The sequence below is a fragment of the Triturus cristatus genome, unplaced genomic scaffold (genome assembly GCF_964204655.1).
Source record: "Triturus cristatus unplaced genomic scaffold, aTriCri1.1 SCAFFOLD_486, whole genome shotgun sequence".
Classification (NCBI taxonomy): domain Eukaryota; kingdom Metazoa; phylum Chordata; class Amphibia; order Caudata; family Salamandridae; genus Triturus; species Triturus cristatus.
In genome coordinates, this window is record NW_028188327.1 from 48,023 (window position 1) to 61,744 (window position 13,722).

The 13,722-nt window shown below is 53.7% G+C and overlaps 5 protein-coding genes across 5 annotated transcripts; 4 read left to right on the plus strand and 1 right to left on the minus strand.

Annotated features, from left to right (window-relative positions):
* Positions 1-1,750: 1,750 nt before the first annotated feature.
* On the plus strand, positions 1,751-2,757 carry LOC146769045 (histone H1.3-like). Its single transcript, XM_085640554.1, has one exon. The coding sequence runs from the start codon at positions 2,060-2,062 to the stop codon at positions 2,708-2,710; it is 651 nt and encodes a 216-aa protein (XP_085496680.1). The 5' UTR covers positions 1,751-2,059; the 3' UTR covers positions 2,711-2,757.
* A 127-nt stretch (positions 2,758-2,884) lies between these two features.
* Positions 2,885-3,927, plus strand: LOC146769046 (histone H3). The gene has a single exon (XM_085640555.1). It carries the CDS (start codon positions 3,467-3,469, stop codon positions 3,875-3,877), a length of 411 nt encoding a protein of 136 aa, XP_085496681.1. The 5' UTR covers positions 2,885-3,466; the 3' UTR covers positions 3,878-3,927.
* A 145-nt stretch (positions 3,928-4,072) lies between these two features.
* On the minus strand, positions 4,073-5,239 carry LOC146769047 (histone H2B 1.2-like). Its single transcript, XM_085640557.1, has one exon. The coding sequence runs from the start codon at positions 4,977-4,979 to the stop codon at positions 4,599-4,601; it is 381 nt and encodes a 126-aa protein (XP_085496683.1). The 5' UTR covers positions 4,980-5,239; the 3' UTR covers positions 4,073-4,598.
* A 12-nt stretch (positions 5,240-5,251) lies between these two features.
* On the plus strand, positions 5,252-5,891 carry LOC146769048 (histone H2A type 2-C-like). Its single transcript, XM_085640556.1, has one exon. It carries the CDS (start codon positions 5,309-5,311, stop codon positions 5,705-5,707), a length of 399 nt encoding a protein of 132 aa, XP_085496682.1. The 5' UTR covers positions 5,252-5,308; the 3' UTR covers positions 5,708-5,891.
* Positions 5,892-6,298: 407 nt separating this feature from the next.
* On the plus strand, positions 6,299-6,831 carry LOC146769049 (histone H4). Its single transcript, XM_085640558.1, has one exon. It carries the CDS (start codon positions 6,461-6,463, stop codon positions 6,770-6,772), a length of 312 nt encoding a protein of 103 aa, XP_085496684.1. The 5' UTR covers positions 6,299-6,460; the 3' UTR covers positions 6,773-6,831.
* Positions 6,832-13,722: the final 6,891 nt, after the last annotated feature.

Here is a 13,722-nt window from a genome sequence, read left to right on the forward strand (position 1 = left end):
TGGGTGTGTTTCCAGCATCCAGGCACCAGTTTTACTGATGCTTGTGACGTTTGCAGGTGTTAGGCTTCAAGGGGATGAAGTCGCACCTTCTACCCAGGGTTATGGATCTCCGCGCAGGGTGAGAATTCAGGGTTCACCCCTGGCTGGTGGTGTGAAAACAAAACACTTCACATCCTCAGTAAAGTGTATTTAACTCCTTTACAGTATCAGAATAGGACCTGCAATGCCTTGGGTGTGTTTCCAGCCTCCAGACTCCAGTTTTACTGATACTGGTGACATTTGCAGGTGTTAGGCTTCAAGGGGATGAAGTCGCAACTTCTACCCAGGGTTATGGAGCTCCGCGCAGGGTGAGAATTCAGGGTTCACCCCTGGCTGTTGGTGTGAAAATAAAACACCTCACATTCTCAGGAAAGTGTATTTAGCTCCTTTACAGTATCAGAATATGGCCTGCAAGGCCTTGGGCCTACTTCCAGCCTCCTGGCACCAGTTGTACTGATACTTGTGACATTTGTAGGTGTTAGGCTTCAAGGGGATGAAGTCGCACCTTCTACCCAGGGTCATGGAGCTCCGCGCAGGGTGAGATTTCAGGGTTCACCCCTGGATGGAGGTGTGACTATGTGGAGTGTTTTGTTTTCACACCTCCAGCCAGGCATGAACCCTGAAATCTCACCCTGCGCGGAGCTCCTCAACCCTGTGTAGAAGGTGCAACTTCATCCCCTTGAAGCTGTACACCTCCAAATGTCACACATATTACTAAAACAGGTACCTGGAAGCTAGGGATGGGCCGGAGATCCTGAAGGCTAAGATCTGATACTGGGACTGGTGTTCATGTACGTTCTGGACTATGTGAAGTGTTCTGTTTTCTTCCCCTACCTCCGTCCAAATTAGCAGCAGGCCTCGATCAGGCTACAGGGCGCAGAATATCATTTCTGGTCTCAGGTCTCCCTCGTGATATACCATTGGATTCAGGAGTGGTCCCCACTCCAGCGATAGGGCTCAGTAGAACAGTTGTAGTCACATGCCTCACTCTGTACTGTACTATTCAGTTCCGCAGTGGGCCTCCCCCCGGTCATAGGCTCAGCGTCTGACATACAGTAACTCACTCTGTCTACAGATGTCACCTCAGACGTACACCTAGCTCCAGCTTTAAAAATCAGCTCAGTAGAGTGCCTCCATGCCGGTACTGGGGTCACCATTTCAGGTGCATTCCCACCCTCTGCTCTCACTTGGGGTGTTTTTAAACATGTAGGCCTAACTCGGCCGCCTTCCTTCGTTGTGTCACTGTATTTATTTTATTTAGTCTGCGCCCGCCTCCTCTGGCTCGGCGCTCGGCAGTGAATGCCCTCTGCCTGCATGTGAAGCTGCCAGCACACGGCCGCCTGGTGATGCATGCGAGGCCGGAGCCAGGGCCGTGCCCCGCTGCTTGTAAAAGGCCTCCGGTTGCGCCCCCCCCAGCCGTGGGTGCCACAGCCGAGGGTGCAGGCGCCGGGCTGGGGGCTCCCTGGCATTGTTTCCACCCCGCGCTCGGCCGGCGGAGCCCTGTGTTACTTCGGCCCGTTCCAGAACGCGCTCCCCGCGGCCCCCGCAGCCCCACTGTGACGCCGCAGGGCCCGCTCCCTGCAGGAGCCCCCTCCCTCCCGCGGGCCGCCGCTCCCGGCCGCAGGAGGCGAGAGTGGACCGGGGAAAAGGGGCCGGGAGCCCGGGATTTCAGGCATGGAGGCGTCCGCCGTCGGGGGAGCGCCGAGTCTCCCCGCGGATCACAAGCCAGGGACGAGGGGTGGATCCGAAACGGGGGCAGGCCCGGGAGAGGGCCGAAGCTGGGCTCCTGGTCATACATGTGTGGAAGCGCGTGTTTAACTGATTGTGCTTTAAAACGTGGATAATCGGAAGGTAGGAAACACAAAAGTCAGCTCGGAGCAGAGAGCCGAGTGTGCCTCGCAGAGCCCTGTCTGCTCGCGACCAATCAGAGGCTGGCTCCTCCCTGTATATATTCACGGGGCTCGGGCCGAGAGGGACATTTCTGTTCTGTGACAGCGCCCGCGCCGAGACTTGCATTGCAATGGCCGAAACCGCTCCAGCCGCCGCGGCGCCTCCCGCTGAGGTCGCCCCCAAGAAGAAGCAGCAGAAGAAGACAGCGGGGGCCTCCAAGGCCAAGAAGCCTTCCGGCCCCAGCGTGGCCGATCTGATCTTGAAGGTGGTGACCGCCTCTGCCGAGAGGAAGGGAGTCTCCCTGTCGGCCATGAAGAAGGGGCTGATCGCCGAGGGCTACGATGTGGACAAGAACAAGAGCCGGGTCAAGGCCTCCGTCAAGAGCCTGGTCAGCAAAGGCGCCCTGGCCCAGCTGAAGGGCACCGGGGCCTCCGGATCCTTCAAGGTGAACAAGAAGCAGCTGGAGGGCAAGAAGGCGGCCAAGAAGGCGGCCGCCAAGACCAAGAAACCAGCGGCCAAGAAAGCTGCCCCTGCTGCCAAGAAGCCCAAAAAGGCTCCCGCGGGGGTCAAGAAGAGCCCGAAGAAGGTCAAGAAGCCAGCGGCAGCAAAGAGCCCCAAGAAGCCCAAGGCTGCCCCCGCCAAGAAGGCTGCCAAGAGCCCAGCGAAAGCCAAGGCGGCGAAGCCCAAAGTGGCCAAGAAAAGCCCTGCCAAGGTAGTCAAACCCAAGGCAGCCAAGCCCAAAGCAGCCAAGCCCAAGAAGGCAGCGCCCAAGAAGAAGTAAGGGCTTGCACCGAGACACTGCAAACACAACGGCTCTTTTAAGAGCCATCCACCCGGTCTAGAAGAGAGCTTGTTCACCCCCACCCTTTCACCCCGCGTGCACACTTCTCAATAATAATAAACGGCACAGTAAATCCCTAGCGCACCTTTACACACGCGAGTGCCGTGTGTGATCTTGGTCATATGAACGGCTCTTTTGGTGCTGCGTGGATTGGAATCTTTATAACAAAGAAAGAAGGGGGTCTGGGAGTTATTAGACCTCAGTTTATAATAAATGTGAGATAACGTGTGCCTTGGTGCTTTCACTGTATCCGGGCAGACTCGAAGTGGTGTCTGCATAAAGCAGACGATTGTGAACGTGAAATCGAGCGCAGTCAACGGCGGCGTGTTCCAGGGTGACCAAGGGCGGTACACTTAAAACATCCTGGTCTCCTCGCCCAGTTGATCGGGGGCGAGTGGTTCGTGTGACTACAAATGAGTGGATGGACACGGAGACAAAGGTTGACCGAAGCGCGGGCTTCGGCTCCAACGTACATCGTCCAATCGGAGGGTGTCTTTTTCTCCACAGCTCATTGGAGAGGCAGGCTACAGCCTCCGGTTGAGTAGCCAATCGTTGCACACCGCGGGCTGTTTTCAAACCTGGGGCGGTCGCTTCAGCCAACCAGAGCAGCCCTCCGTCTTCGAGTGCATAAATAGGGCTCTTGCCTGCTCGAACTCCATTCTTCCTCGCTCGTCGTTGAGAGAGACCGCTCCCGCCATGGCCCGCACCAAGCAGACAGCCCGCAAGTCCACCGGCGGCAAAGCGCCTCGCAAGCAGCTGGCCACCAAGGCTGCCCGCAAGAGCGCCCCTGCCACCGGTGGAGTCAAGAAGCCTCACCGCTACCGACCCGGCACTGTGGCTCTCCGCGAGATCCGCCGCTACCAGAAGTCCACCGAGCTCCTCATCCGCAAGCTGCCCTTCCAGCGCTTGGTGAGGGAGATCGCCCAGGACTTCAAGACCGACCTGCGCTTCCAGAGCTCCGCCGTCATGGCCCTGCAAGAGGCCAGCGAGGCCTACCTGGTCGGGCTCTTCGAGGACACCAACCTGTGCGCCATCCACGCCAAGAGGGTGACCATCATGCCCAAGGACATCCAGCTGGCCCGTCGCATCCGAGGCGAGAGGGCCTAAGGAGACACCGACCCGAACAACCACCACAACGGCTCTTTTAAGGGCCACCACCCTGTCACCTACGAGCTTCTCTTATCTGCCATGTTCTACAGGTGTGGGTGGGTGGGCTGGCTGAGAGTACCCCGAGTACTGGGTAACTTATACCGGCACTGGGAAACTTATACCGGCACTGGGAAATCCGAGCACTCGGTGTGCACAGCCACCTCTTCAATTAATAAAGCGCTTTGTTTGGGTAGAGGGTCGTGCTGGGATCCGCTGGTCACAAGCCAGCGCTGTGGGGCATCTGTACATCGGGTTTATGTGTCCCGATTTCGGGAGCCTTTGCCCTGGGGCGGATGTTAGCCGTTGCCCCTGGTCTTAAAGTACAAACACAACGTGACACCCGCACACACTAAAACTGGTCGCAGGAAACAATAAGCCCGGGGGCAGCCGTGCGAGTTCCGCGTGGGCTTTATTTAACGTCATCGTTACATTACAGTGCTTGTGTGACACTTGGTCCCAAAGAGGGCTCATTCATATAAACATGCTTATTAAAACGGGTTGCCTGCTCCATCGTCCCTCGGTCTGCAGCAAGCCCCGTGAGAGCGGGTCTTGTGCGCTCAACATTACCGTTTAAAACACTTCTTTCTCCGGTCATAAATGAAGCACATTAGCTCTTAGGGGAGGACGTGAGTGGCCCTTAAAAGAGCCGTTGTGTTAGTTGGGGATGCGCCTCGAAGCCTTACTTGGCGCTGGTGTACTTGGTGACGGCCTTGGTGCCCTCGGACACGGCGTGCTTGGCCAGCTCTCCGGGCAGCAGCAGACGCACTGCGGTCTGGATCTCCCGGGAGGTGATGGTGCGCCGCGAGTTGTAGTGGGCCAGGCGGGAAGCCTCCCCGGCGATGCGCTCGAAGATGTCGTTCACGAAGGAGTTCATGATGCCCATGGCCTTGGAGGAGATGCCGGTGTCCGGGTGCACCTGCTTCATCACTTTGTAAATGTAGATAGCATAGCTTTCCTTCCTGCTCCTCTTGCGCTTCTTCCCGTCCTTCTTGGGCGGCTTGGAGAGCGCTTTCTTGGAGCCCTTCTTGGGAGCCGGCGCGGACTTGGCTGGTTCAGGCATGGTCGACAATCTGCACCGCTTCCTGTGGAGCCGAGAGAAATAAGGCAGGCGAGCCCGGCACTTGTATTTATAGGCTGGCCGTGTAAAGTAGCTGCTTCTCTGCTCTCCCGTCTCATTGGCAGGCTCAGGCAGGGCCCCCACTTCCCTTTGTAATGCGGTACTGGAACTTTGATTGGTGAAAAGGAAGCCCTCCTCCCTCCAATGAGAAGAACTATCAGAGCCTAGCTGTCAACCAATCAGAAGCGCCCGAAGTCTTTATATCGCCGGAGTCCCGCAGAACAGCAGTACTATTCTTTCTGTTGTGTGAGTGAGCCCCTGCATCGATCGCCATGTCTGGACGCGGAAAGCAAGGAGGAAAGGCCCGCGCTAAGGCCAAGACACGCTCTTCCAGAGCCGGGCTCCAGTTCCCCGTGGGCCGTGTGCACAGGCTGCTCCGCAAGGGAAGCTACGCCGAGAGGGTGGGCGCCGGTGCCCCAGTCTATCTGGCTGCAGTCCTGGAGTACCTGACCGCTGAGATCCTGGAGCTGGCCGGCAACGCGGCCCGGGACAACAAAAAGACCCGCATCATCCCCAGACACCTCCAGCTGGCCATCCGCAACGACGAGGAGCTGAACAAGCTGCTGGGCCGAGTCACCATCGCCCAGGGAGGAGTCCTGCCCAACATCCAGGCCGTGCTGCTGCCCAAGAAAACCGAGAGCCACAAGGCAGGGGGCAAAGCAAGCAAGTAAAGGCCCGCAGACCACCGTGGAAACGCACCCTAAACACAAAGGCTCTTTTCAGGGCCAACCACAGACTCCATCAAAGAGCGTATCCGTGGCCAAGGTGTTACTCTGGCGGCTTCATAGTTGCGGCAGCGCCCGCACCGTCGCTACATAGGAGGGCATGCACAAGCCCTCGGACGTACACGTAGATCTTGGCCCCCGTCCCAAAACCTAGCTTGAGGCCCACAATAATAATGTTTTTGTAAAAAAAAAAAAAATGTACATTTTAATAGGGGCAGTTTACAGACTTGCCACAACCGGGCGTGACATGTGGACAGTGTTACGGGGTGGCGGGCGGCCGCACACAGCTGGGTGCTGCCGGCGAGGCCGTTAACCTGTTTGCTCCATTAACACTTTTCAGAGCCTTCTGTTCATGGTGGGAGCGGGCACCGAGCGCCAGGGTTAGGCGGGCCGCGGTGACGAGTGGGGGCCCGGGAAGGGAGGCGCGTGTGTGTGTGCTTGACTGTGATCTATGCCCCGGCGGCAGCTGCAGAGCCCACGACAAAGAGGCGGCTGGGAGCGCGCTCTTTTTCAAACGGCAACGGCCGCTCCAGCCCCCGCTCCCTGCAGAGGGCGGTCCGGGGCGGGCTCCCTCGCCATCCTTTGAGTCACGTGGGCCGCTTGCAGCGCCCTAGCTGGTCCGGCACAGCTCCTCCATATAAGCAGCCGCCGCTGGCCGCGGCCCTCATTTCTGCTCAGTCACAGCACCGACAGGAGACCATGTCTGGACGCGGTAAAGGAGGGAAGGGGCTCGGCAAAGGCGGCGCCAAGAGGCACCGCAAGGTGCTCCGGGACAACATCCAGGGCATCACCAAGCCAGCCATTCGCCGCCTGGCTCGCCGTGGCGGGGTCAAGCGCATCTCCGGCCTCATCTACGAGGAGACCCGCGGGGTGTTGAAGGTTTTCCTGGAGAACGTGATCCGGGACGCCGTCACCTACACCGAGCACGCCAAGAGGAAGACCGTCACCGCCATGGATGTGGTCTACGCCCTGAAGCGTCAGGGTCGCACCCTCTACGGATTCGGCGGGTAAACACTCGGCTTGCCCACGGAAAAAACAAAACAAAACCCAAAGGCTCTTTTAAGAGCCGACCACGATGTCATGGGAGAGCTGTGTCTATGCGCTAGGGCTGCTTTCTAGGCCCACAGCGGGTCGAGTGAGGGGTGCATCAGGGGAAATTCTCCGCAGCCACCCTGCCATGCAAGGCACTGTCCCGGGGCCAGGGTGCCTTCCTGGAGCCCCGGCATGGGGGTCCAGGGGCGCGTTCATCCCAGTCCAGCCCATGGGGCCGCTATCCTGAAGCCCTGTACTGGGCACCTAAGGCGGGTATAGCCCGGCCCAGGGGCCCGCCATCCTGGAGCCCTGAACTGGGGACCTAAGGCGGGTATAGGCCGGCCCAGGGGCCCGCCATCCTAGAGCCCTGTACTGGGGACCCAAGGCGAGTTTGGCCCGGCCCAGGGCCGGTCATTTCTCCCTCGACTATTAAGCCCCCACGTAGTGGGGGCTTACAGAACACGGACGAGGGACAAAGGTTAGAGTTAGCCGCGCCGGGAGCGCGGCCGGCCATCTGGTCGCCGAGTTGCGCGACCAGATGGCCCTCGGAGCTGAGCGACCAGATGGCCGGGCGGCGGATGGGCGGCGCTAACTCTAACTTTTGTCTCCCGCTCGGGCGCTGTAAGCCCCCACTCCGTGGGGGCTTAATAGTCAGTAAAATAGAGTTCCCATGCAGGGCCATGGGGTGTGGGATCCTCATTTTTTTTGTGATCGATCGTGACCGATTTCGGGACCCTCTGGGCCTCTAAGCACCTGTTTTAGTACTTTTTTTTTATTTATTTATTTATTCTTTTGTTGGCATTTTGGTTCAAGGGGACCATGGCACTACTTCTACCCAGGGCAATGGAGCTCCGCTTCGGGTAACATTTCAGGTTTTCCCCCTTAGCTGGAGATGGGCCCCAATAAAAAAAAAAAATCGCAATAATAATATAATACATATATTTTTATTTTTTTATTTTTTTTTCGCCCAAAAATGAAATAATGTCCTTCACAGTATCTGGTCCATTTTATTAGCCTCCAGTCACCCCTTTAACAATGTTTAATACAAAAATAAAAAAAAAGTACTAACATTTTAGGTCCAAGGGGACGAAGTCACTTTTTCTACACAGGGCTATGGAGCTTCGATTGGGGTAATATTTCAGGATTTAACCCTCGGCTGGAGGTGGGAAAAAAAACTTCACTCAAAAGGTACACAAAGCCCTTTACATTATCAGATCCAAGACTTCAGTGTCTCGGGCCCATTTCTAGCCTCCAGGCGCTTGATTTATTCTTTTTATGACATTTTGAAAATTACAGGTTTAAGGGGACACAGTATCTCCTTCTACCCAGGGCTATGGAGCTCCGCGCAGGGTGAGATTTCAGGGTTCACCCCTGGCTGCAGGTGTGAAGATAAAACACTTCACATAATCAGGAAAGTGTATTTAGCTGCTTTACAGTATCAGAACAAGGCCTGCAAGGTCTTGGGTTTGTTTCCAGCCTCCAGGCACCAGTTGTACTGATCCTTGTGACACTTGGAGGTGTTATGCTTCAAGGGGATGAAGTCGCACCTTCTACCCAGGGTCATGGAGCTCCGCACAGGGTGAGATTTCAGGCTTCAACCCTGGCTGGAGGTGTGAAAATAAAACACTTCACATACTCAGGAAAGTGTATTTAACTCCTTTACAGTATCAGAATAAGGCCTGCAAGGCCTTGGGTGTGTTTCCAGCATCCAGGCACCAGTTTTACTGATGCTTGTGACATTTGCAGGTGTTAGGCTTCAAGGGGATGAAGTCGCACCTTCTACCCAGGGTCATGGAGCTCCGCGCAGGGTGAGATTTCAGGGTTCACCCCAGGCTTGAGGTGTGAAAAATATACACTTCACATACTCAGGAAAGTGTATTTAGCTGCTTTACAATATCAGAATAAGGCCTGCAAGGCCTTGGGCCTACTTCCAGCCTCCTGGCACCAGTTTTACTGATACTTGTGACATTTGTAGGTGTTAGGCTTCAAGGGGATGAAGTCGCACCTTCTACCCAGGGTTATGGAGCTCCGCGCAGGGTGAGATTTCAGGGTTCACCCCTGGATGGAAGTGTGAAAATAAAACACTTCACTTACTCAGGAAAGTGTATTTAACTCATTTACAGTATCAGAACAAGGCCTGCAAGGCCTTGGGTTTGTTTCCAGCCTCCAGGCACCAGTTGTACTGATACTTGTGACACTTGGAGGTGTTATGCTTCAAGGGGATAAAGTTGCACCTTCTACCCAAGGGTATGGAGCTCCGCGCAGGGTGAGATATCAGGGTTCACCCCTGGCTGGAGGTGTGAAAATAAAACACTTCACATACTCAGGAAAGTGTATTTAACTCCTTTACAGTATCAGAATAAGGCCTGCAAGGCCTTGGGTGTGTTTCCAGCATCCAGGCACCAGTTTTACTGATGCTTGTGACATTTGCAGGTGTTAGGCTTCAAGGGGATGAAGTCGCACCTTCTACCCAGGGTCATGGAGCTCCGCGCAGGGTGAGATTTCAGGGTTCACCCCAGGCTTGAGGTGTGAAAAATATACACTTCACATACTCAGGAAAGTGTATTTAGCTGCTTTACAATATCAGAATAAGGCCTGCAAGGCCTTGGGCCTACTTCCAGCCTCCTGGCACCAGTTTTACTGATACTTGTGACATTTGTAGGTGTTAGGCTTCAAGGGGATGAAGTCGCACCTTCTACCCAGGGTTATGGAGCTCCGCGCAGGGTGAGATTTCAGGGTTCACCCCTGGATGGAAGTGTGAAAATAAAACACTTCACATACTCAGGAAAGTGTATTTAGCTGCTTTACAGTATCAGAATAAGGCCTGCAAGGCCTTGGGCCTACTTCCAGCCTCCTGGCACCAGATTTACTGATACTTGTGACATTTGCAGGTGTTAGGCTTCAAGGGGATGAAGCCGCACCTTCTACCCAGGGTTATGGAGCTCCGCGCAGGGTGAGATTTCAGGCTTCACCCCTGGCTGGAGGTGTGAAAATAAAACACTTCACATACTCAGGAAAGCGTATTTAGCTGCTTTACAGTATCAGAATAAGGCCTGCAAGGCCTTGGGCCTACTTCCAGCCTCCTGGCACCAGTTTTACTGATACTTGTGACATTTGTAGTTGTTAGGCTTCAAGGGGATGAAGTCGCACCTTCTACCCAGGGTCATGGAGCTCCGCGCTGGGTGAGATTTCAGGCTTCACCCCTGGCTGGAGGTGTGAAAATAAAACACTTCACATACTCAGGAAAGTGTATTTAGCTCCTTTACAGTATCAGAATAAGGCCTGCAAGGCCTTGGGCCTACTTCCAGCCTCCTGGCACCAGTTTTACTGATACTTGTGACATTTGCAGGTGTTAGGCTTCAAGGGGATGAAGTCGCACCTTCTACCCAGGGTCATGGAGCTTCGCGCAGGGTGAGACTTCAGGGTTCACCCCTGGATGGAAGTGTGAAAATAAAACACTTCACTTACTCAGGAAAGTGTATTTAACTCATTTACAGTATCAGAACAAGGCCTGCAAGGCCTTGGGTTTGTTTCCAGCCTCCAGGCACCAGTTGTACTGATACTTGTGACACTTGGAGGTGTTATGCTTCAAGGGGATGAAGTCGCACCTTCTACCCAGGGTCATGGAGCTTCGCGCAGGGTAAGATTTCAGGGTTCACCCCTGGCTGGAGGTGTGAAAATAAAACACTTCACATACTCAGGAAAGTGTATTTAACTGCTTTACAGTATCACAATAAGGCCTGCAAGGCCTTGGGTGTGTTTCCAGCCTCCAGGCACCAGTTTTACTGATACTTGTGACATTTGCAGGTGTTAGGCTTCAAGGGGATGAAGACGCACCTTCTACCCAGGGTTATGGAGCTCCGCGCAGGGTGAGATTTCAGAGTTCACCCCTGGATGGAAGTGTGAAAATAAAACACTTCACATACTCAGGAAAGCGTATTTAGCTGCTTTACAGTATCAGAATAAGGCCTGCAAGGCCTTGGGCCTACTTCCAGCCTCCTGGCACCAGATTTACTGATACTTGTGACATTTGCAGGTGTTAGGCTTCAAGGGGATGAAGCCGCACCTTCTACCCAGGGTTATGGAGCTCCGCGCAGGGTGAGATTTCAGGCTTCACCCCTGGCTGGAGGTGTGAAAATAAAACACTTCACATACTCAGGAAAGCGTATTTAGCTGCTTTACAGTATCAGAATAAGGCCTGCAAGGCCTTGGGCCTACTTCCAGCCTCCTGGCACCAGTTTTACTGATACTTGTGACATTTGTAGGTGTTAGGCTTCAAGGGGGTGAAGTCGCACCTTCTACCCAGGGTCATGGAGCTCCGCGCAGGGTGAGATTTCAGGCTTCACCCCTGGCTGGAGGTGTGAAAATAAAACACTTCACACACTCAGGAAAGTGTATTTAGCTCCTTTACAGTATCAGAATAAGGCCTGCAAGGCCTTGGGCCTACTTCCAGCCTCCTGGCACCAGTTTTACTGATACTTGTGACATTTGCAGGTGTTAGGCTTCAAGGGGATGAAGTCGCACCTTCTACCCAGGGTCATGGAGCTTCGCGCAGGGTGAGATTTCAGGGTTCACCCCTGGATGGAAGTGTGAAAATAAAACACTTCACTTACTCAGGAAAGTGTATTTAACTCATTTACAGTATCAGAACAAGGCCTGCAAGGCCTTGGGTTTGTTTCCAGCCTCCAGGCACCAGTTGTACTGATACTTGTGACACTTGGAGGTGTTATGCTTCAAGGGGATGAAGTCGCACCTTCTACCCAGGGTCATGGAGCTTCACGCAGGGTAAGATTTCAGGGTTCACCCCTGGCTGGAGGTGTGAAAATAAAACACTTCACATACTCAGGAAAGTGTATTTAACTGCTTTACAGTATCACAATAAGGCCTGCAAGGCCTTGGGTGTGTTTCCAGCCTCCAGGCACCAGTTTTACTGATACTTGTGACATTTGCAGGTGTTAGGCTTCAAGGGGATGAAGTCGCACCTTCTACCCAGGGTTATGGAGCTCCGCGCAGGGTGAGATTTCAGGGTTCACCCCTGGATGGAAGTGTGAAAATAAAACACTTCACTTACTCAGGAAAGTGTATTTAACTCCTTTACAGTATCAGAACAAGGCCTGCAAGGCCTTGGGTTTGTTTCCAGCCTCCAGGCACCAGTTGTACTGATACTTGTGACACTTGGAGGTGTTATGCTTCAAGGGGATGAAGTCGCACCTTCTACCCAGGGTCATGGAGCTCCGCGCAGGGTAAGATTTCAGGGTTCACCCCTGGCTGGAGGTGTGAAAACAAATCACTTCACATACTCAGGAAAGTGTATTTCACTCCTTTACAGTATCAGAATAGGGCCTGCAATGCCTTGGGTGTGTTTCCAGCCTCCAGACACCAGTTTTACTGATACTGGTGACATTTGCAGGTGTTAGGCTTCAAGGGGATGAAGTCGCACCTTCTACCCAGGGTCATGGAGCTCCGCGCAGGGTTAGATTTCAGGGTTCACCCCTGGCTCAAGGTGTGAAAACAAAACACTTCACATACTCGGGAAAGTGTATTTAACTCCTTTTCAGTATCAGGATAAGGCCTGCAAGGCCTTGGGTGTGTTTCCAGCACCCAGGCACCAGTTTTACTGATGCTTGTGACGTTTGCAGGTGTTAGGCTTCAAGGGGATGAAGTCGCACCTTCTACCCAGGGTTATGGAGCTCCGCTCAGGGTGAGAATTCAGGGTTCACCCCTGGCTGGTGGTGTGAAAACAAAACACTTCACATACTCATTAAAGTGTATTTAACTCCTTTACAGTATCAGAATAGGACCTGCAATGCCTTGGGTGTGTTTCCAGCCTCCAGACTCCAGTTTTACTGATACTGGTGACATTTGCAGGTGTTAGGCTTCAAGGGGATGAAGTCGCAACTTCTACCCAGGGTTATGGAGCTCCGCGCAGGGTGAGATATCAGGGTTCACCCCTGGATGGAAGTGTGAAAATAAAACACTTCACTTACTCAGGAAAGTGTATTTAACTCATTTACAGTATCAGAACAAGGCCTGCAAGGCCTTGGGTTTGTTTCCAGCCTCCAGGCACCAGTTGTACTGATACTTGTGACACTTGGAGGTGTTATGCTTCAAGGGGATGAAGTCGCACCTTCTACCCAGGGTCATGGAGCTTCGCGCAGGGTAAGATTTCAGGGTTCACCCCTGGCTGGAGGTGTGAAAATAAAACACTTCACATACTCAGGAAAGTGTATTTAACTGCTTTACAGTATCACAATAAGGCCTGCAAGGCCTTGGGTGTGTTTCCAGCCTCCAGGCACCAGTTGTACTGATACTTGTGACACTTGGAGGTGTTAGGCTTCAAGGGGATGAAGTCGCACCTTCTACCCAGGGTCATGGAGCTCCGCGCAGGGTGAGATTTCAGGCTTCACCCCTGGCTGGAGGTGTGAAAATAAAACACTTCACATACTCAGGAAAGTGTATTTAGCTGCTTTACAGTATCGGAATAAGGCCTGCAAGGCCTTGGGCCTACTTCCAGCCTCCTGGCACCAGTTTTACTGATACTTGTGACATTTGTAGGTGTTAGGCTTCAAGGGGATGAAGTCGCACCTTCTACCCAGGGTCATGGAGCTCCGCGCAGGGTGAGATTTCAGGCTTCACCCCTGGCTGGAGGTGTGAAAATAAAACACTTCACATACTCAGGAAAGTGTATTTAGCTCCTTTACAGTATCAGAATAAGGCCTGCAAGGCCTTGGGCCTACTTCCAGCCTCCTGGCACCAGTTTTACTGATACTTGTGACATTTGTAGGTGTTAGGCTTCAAGGGGATGAAGTTGCACCTTCTACCCAGGGTTATGGACCTTCGCGCAGGGTATGATTTCGGGTTTCAACCCTGGCTGGAGATGTGAAATCAAAACACTTCACAGACTCAGTAAAGAGTATTTAAGTCCTTCA

Coding starts and splice junctions, on each gene's coding strand:
- LOC146769045 (XM_085640554.1), top strand. CDS start 2,060: ATGGCCGAAACCGCTCCAGCCGCCGCGGCGCCTCCCGCTGAGGTCGCC.
- LOC146769046 (XM_085640555.1), top strand. CDS start 3,467: ATGGCCCGCACCAAGCAGACAGCCCGCAAGTCCACCGGCGGCAAAGCG.
- LOC146769047 (XM_085640557.1), bottom strand. CDS start 4,979: ATGCCTGAACCAGCCAAGTCCGCGCCGGCTCCCAAGAAGGGCTCCAAG.
- LOC146769048 (XM_085640556.1), top strand. CDS start 5,309: ATGTCTGGACGCGGAAAGCAAGGAGGAAAGGCCCGCGCTAAGGCCAAG.
- LOC146769049 (XM_085640558.1), top strand. CDS start 6,461: ATGTCTGGACGCGGTAAAGGAGGGAAGGGGCTCGGCAAAGGCGGCGCC.